General features: G+C 32.7%; 1 protein-coding gene across 1 annotated transcript in view; it reads right to left on the reverse strand.

Annotated features, from left to right (window-relative positions):
• Positions 1–2,132, reverse strand: part of LOC111718262 (serine/threonine-protein kinase rio2) — a 12,862-nt gene extending 10,730 nt beyond the window's left edge. The window contains exons 1-2 of the mRNA XM_023493803.1: positions 2,042–2,132; positions 513–645 (exon numbers count right to left, since the gene is read on the reverse strand). Coding sequence (XP_023349571.1) covers positions 513–583 — 71 coding nt within the window. The 5' untranslated portion in view covers positions 584–645; positions 2,042–2,132. The remainder of the gene's footprint in view (positions 1–512; positions 646–2,041) is intronic.
• Positions 2,133–5,932: the final 3,800 nt, after the last annotated feature.

Genomic DNA, 5,932 nt, shown 5'->3' on the forward strand with positions numbered 1-5,932 from the left:
TCTATCTATCTATCTATCTATCTATCTATCTATCTATCTATCAATCAATCTATCTAATATATATTTGTCTATATATCTATCTATATTTCTATCTATCTATCATAGATAATTATAAATCATTCAGTGTTATATAAAATCCTAACATTTTATTTGTACCATCTAACTATACCAGCAGTTACGAACATTTTATTCGAAATTATTAACAGACTGTTCTTCACTGTAAACTCCGGTTAATGTCATAGCACCGGGCTGAATTTTAGTCAGCTAGAGCAAGCTGTACAGTACACATTTAGACTATATTAAGCAAAGCGGGACAGTACACCAAATGAAGTACCATCTCCTTCTAGAGAAATTAATTGGTGTTAAATATATCTCACAAATCTTTATGTTTTTAACATTCTTTTCGGGATTTTGAACAAAAGGTTCGTAACTTCGAAATGGTTTCAGTTTAAACATCAAAATGTAAGAATTTCTTTAAACGAAATTACGAAATATTTTTTATTCATTCTTACCTTTTTCGTTCTCTGACTGCTTCAGCGTTCAGGAGGCAGAGCGCCCCGATCAAAATCACTAAGATGCGCATTTTCTTTGTGTTTTTAAAAACTCACTAATAATGCCCAAGAGGTTCCGGCTGTTCGTGGATTACTAGTTAATCAATCAATCAATACATCATTTAGCTAATGGATTAATGAAATTTTATTGTAATTAACTATCAGAGTATTTTCTATCTATCTATCTATCTATCTATCCTGTCATATATCTATTGGTTTAGAGATATAGTGTGGTTTTATGTTTGACTGAAACTAGAGAGCGCTATTACTAAACTATTATGAAAATTTACTGTTTATGATCTGGGGTTTACCGAGTTAAATATCATTATCATCTCCAATTAGCATCCTCATAACCCCCCTAACCTCTCCTCCGCCCTCCCTCCCATTACCCCCCCCTTCCCTATCCGTCTCCCTTTAAGCGTACTTTCCACACACTTCCTTTCATATACTCACTTCCCTTCATTAACTTACTTCCCTTTGTACACTCACTACCCTTCATATATTCACTTCCCTTCATAAACTCACTTCCCTTCATATACTCACTTCCCTTCATATACTCACTTCCCTTCACATACTCACTTCCCTTCATATACTCAATTCCCTTCATATACTCACTTCCCTTCATATACTTACTTCCCTTCATTTACTTGCACTTCCCTTAATATACTTACTTCCCTTCATATACTCACTTCCCTTCACATACTCACTTCCCTTCATANTATTTAGAGTGCGGGAGTATATATAGAGTGCAGGAATATATTTAGATTGTGGGAATATATTTAGTTCATATACTTACTGCCCTTCATATACTTACTTCCCTTCATATACTCACTTCCTTTCATATACTCACTTCCCTTCATATACTTACTTCCCTTCTAATACTCACTTTTCTTCATATACTTACTTCCCTACATATACTTACTGCCCTTCATATACTTACTGCCCTTCATATACTTACTTCCTTTAATATACTCACTTCCCTTCATATACTTACTTCCCTTCTTATACTCACTTTTCTTCACATACTTACTTCCCTTCATATACTTACTGCCCTTCATATACTTACTGCCCTTCATATACTCACTTCCCTTCATATACTCACTTTCCTTCATATACTCACTTCCCTCCTTATACTCACTTTTCTTCATATACTTACTTCCTTTAATATACTTACTTCCTTCTTATACTTACTTTCCTTCATATACTCACTTTTCTTCATTTACTCCCTAAATTCAAACTTCCCTAAAACTTAATTTCAAACTTACTTCTCTTCAAAACTCACTTCCTCACTTTAATTTAAATATCTTTTAAAAATAAAAAACGAATGAAAATGTATAAATGAAGTAATAAATAAATAAATCTATTATGTAACAGTTCGCGCATGTCAATAAATAAAAGATAATAAATAATAATAGATAAATCACCGCTTTGTCAAAAATATATTAGAATTAAAGTTTTCAAGTTTGAAATATGATTAATTGATAAATTGCCTCGGTGTATAATTCTGAAACCATGTGGTTTCTCTTCTATCCTTTCAGACGTCTTCACAATTGCACGATAACCAACCAACTAACCAATTTCAATTTTTTCGACAATAAAAATATTTCACAAAAATCTCCCGAAAAAATGCAAATTTTCAAATATTTTCTACATGCTAAATCCTGCAATTTTTGAGGATTAAAATTACAGTAAATCTAGGAATATATATTCGACCCTGAATCGCGGTGTAAAGCAGATCCATATGTTGGCAGAATTAACTTATAACATTTCTCGGGGGGACTTTTTATTGGTAGATTTTATATAACAAAACAAACACAAGATGGATGGCAACGTTGAATTTTTTAACAAGCGATTTGTCCTTGTCTAGGTTTTAAATAAAAAAACGATTTTTAAAAAATAATTGCAAAGGGCTTGCTTAAAAATGCCTAGCCTTACATTTTAATTAAATTTTTTACAATAAAACTTATAAGCTGTCACAAGATGTCGCAGAAAAATTACACCCCCCCCCCCNACTTTAGTTGTACCCACATTTGTGGAAGTAACGGGGGGGGGGATAGGGATAGGAAGGGGGGAAGGGTACAAAAAGGGGTAGAATTATGAACTTCCCTAGAAAATACTTAAGATCAGTTACTAGTTAAGATTTGATATTTCTTATTTCTATGACTTGAATTACAAATTTAAACACAAGATAAATACAGAGGCTGCACTGGAGGAAATATATAATTTGCGGTCATTTGCTGTGTGTATTATACTGTATCTTCAACATAAATCCTGAACTTGAAGTGGGTATGAAGAATTTGGTTTAATAAATAATATACTTTAAAGGCTTTTTAAATAAAGAAATTTAAAAAATCACTTAATTGGCAGCAGCAGCTGGATGGCTGCCAATTACGCGACAAAAAGTCGCTTATTTCGCAGCAAAATTATTCTACACATCGAATAAGCGATTTTTTTGTTGACTTTTTGCGTTAGGTTTTTTGATTTTGTCATTGAGAGTGCGGGAACATGTTTAGAGTGCGGGAATATATTTAGAGTGAGGGAATATATTTAGAGTGCGGGAATATATTTAGAGTGCGATAGTATATTTAGAGTGCGGGAATATATGTAGAGTTCGGGAATATTTTTAGAGTGCAGGAATGTATTTAGAGTGCGGGAGTATATATAGAGTGCAGGAATATATTTAGATTGTGGGAATATATTTAGAGTGCAGGAATATATTTAGAGTGCGGGAATATATTTAGAGTGCAGGAATATATTAAAAGTGCGGGAATGTATTTAGAGTGCAGGAATATATTAAGAGTGCGGGAATATATTTAGAGTGCAGGAATATATTAAGAGTGCAGGAAAATATTTAGAGTGCATGAATATATTAAGTGTGCGGGAATATATTTATATTGCAGGAATATATTTAGAGTGCGGGAATATATTTAGAGTGCAGGAATATATTTAGAGTGCGGGAATATATTTAGAGTGCAGGAATATATTAAGAGTGCGGGAATATATTAAAAGTGCAGGAATATATTAAGAGTGCGGGAATATATTTAGAGTTCGGGAATATATTTAGAGTGCAGGAATATATTTAGATTGTGGAAGTATATTTAGAGTGCGGGAATATATTTAGAGTGCAGGAATATATTTAGAGTGCAGAAAATATATTAAGAGTGCGGGAATATATTTAGAGTGCAGGAATATATTTAGAGTGCGGGAATATATGTAGAGTTCGGGAATATATTTAGAGTGCAGGAATATATTTAGATTGTGGAAATGTATTTAGAGTGCGGGAATATATTTAGAGTGCAGGAATATATTTAGAGTGCGGGAATATATTTAGAGTTCATGAATATATCTAGAGTGCGGGAATATATTTAGAGTGCAGGAATATATTAAGAGTGCGGAAATATATTTAGAGTGCAGGAATATATTTAGAGTGCGGGAATATATTTATAGTGCGGAAATATGTTTAGAGTGCAGGAATTTATTTAGAGTGCGGGAATATATTTAGAGTGTGGGAATATATTTAGAGTGAGGAANTCTCCACAATACTGCATTCTCAGCTCAACTACCATTAAGAGTGCGGGAGTATATTTAGAGTGCGGGAGTATATTAAGAGTGCGGGAATGTTCATAAATTCTAAATTTATGACCAACCACAATCTATATATATATATATTAAAAAGTAATTTCTGTTTGTCTGTTTGTTGAATAGGTTAAAATTTATTGAGAAAAGTTAGTTTTTCTGGCTATTTCTTCAATTCAATTTTTATCTAAAGATTGTTTTTTTTTTAGAAAACCAACCATCTTGAAGGGTGTAAATAACATAGAAAAGAACTCTAGATTTGTTTTAAAATGTGTTTACACCACTTTTTGTTACAGTTACTGTGCAGTGTACACAGATCCTTTTAATTCACTTCATAAGTCGATTTTCAGGCTTCCATACTAGCCTGAAAATCATTGTCTTGCATACCAGAGCCATTGTGATTATGACGAAAATAGATTAGATGTATTTTATTATATTATTTTTATTAGATATGTTTCAAAAACACAGAGAATAAAAACTATTGTAGCAAAATGATACATAAAAACATTCCAAATTGAATTCTGTATTCAAGGTTAGAAGAATTACTCCATTGGGCCATTATTAGTTTTAATATTTTCATCTTTTTTGTTAATTTCCCGGCCTTTGAATTCCATCTGTTCCGTGCATATGGTTGAGGTATAAAGGGTAAAATAGCTAAAAAGTGTGTCATAAGATTTAAATGACTGTAAAGCGTAATCTTAAGTAAACCTCTTTGCAAAGATGGCAATGCCTAATTCACTATGGTACTCTTGAAACCTTAATCTCATCGAAAATGTGGAAGATAACGTCGTTTTTATTCTCGAAAAGTGCTTACATTTGATAATTTCTCCATTGATTCTTATAAGCATGAATTGCAAAAGTCAATACTTGCAGAGAGAGAGAGAGAGAGAGAGAAGAAAATAAAGAGTATAATTCAAACTTGATCTTTGCATGGAGGGTCACTTGAAATTACGCTTACAGGTCCTTTGAAATTAACATAATGAAATAGTCGAAATAACGAAACGAAGTATTACATATTTGTGAATCTGCTATTTCTATTGGTTCAGAATAGACAACAAAATCATGACTGAACCCTGATTGGATCAGGCGCTAATGAACTCGTCATACAGATTTGAGATTTGTAAACGTGACAAACTCTTATTTTATTTTATAAACCAGTTTTATCTTTACAACCTGATGGTGTAAACCTTCATCCTGTTAATCTTTGATTATTTAATTAGGGATTCATGGTGTGAAATATCAAAAATTTGGATGCAAAGACCACTCCTGTATGCCGAGTCCATTAGCGCCTGATCCAATCATGGTTGAGTCATGTGTTTGATTTCTATTCTGAACCAATAGAAATAGTATGACCGTAACATCTATCTTTCTATCTAGCTCATTATCCAATTAGAGTTATGAATCCTTTAATCAGCTCTATCAGTAAATGAAAATATTTACTTCTACTGAAACTATAGTGAAACACAGTGCTCGAATTTAATGAATTTTTGCCGCGTCTAAAATCCGCCCCAAACCGGTTTCAATTTTAAATCTTGAAATATTAAATGCAATTTTAAGTGGAACCAACCATATTTGAGCCGCGGCTGAAACTTAAGCCGCAGCTCAAATTCTTTAAATTCGGTCTCTGATTAGACAATAAGAATTTGTGGCAAATAGTTAGTTATAATATAGGAGTTTGAGTGTGACACATGTTATTCTTGACCAATGACCTTCAACGTTCATGTACTTTAAAAATTCTAAAACTAATTTGGTAACTTCCTATAAATTTTGCCGTGGACGCCCTCCCCCTCATCCCCGACTATCTA

Source organism: Eurytemora carolleeae, unplaced genomic scaffold (genome assembly GCF_000591075.1).
Source record: "Eurytemora carolleeae unplaced genomic scaffold, Eaff_2.0 scaffold556, whole genome shotgun sequence".
Lineage (NCBI taxonomy): Eukaryota > Metazoa > Arthropoda > Copepoda > Calanoida > Temoridae > Eurytemora > Eurytemora carolleeae.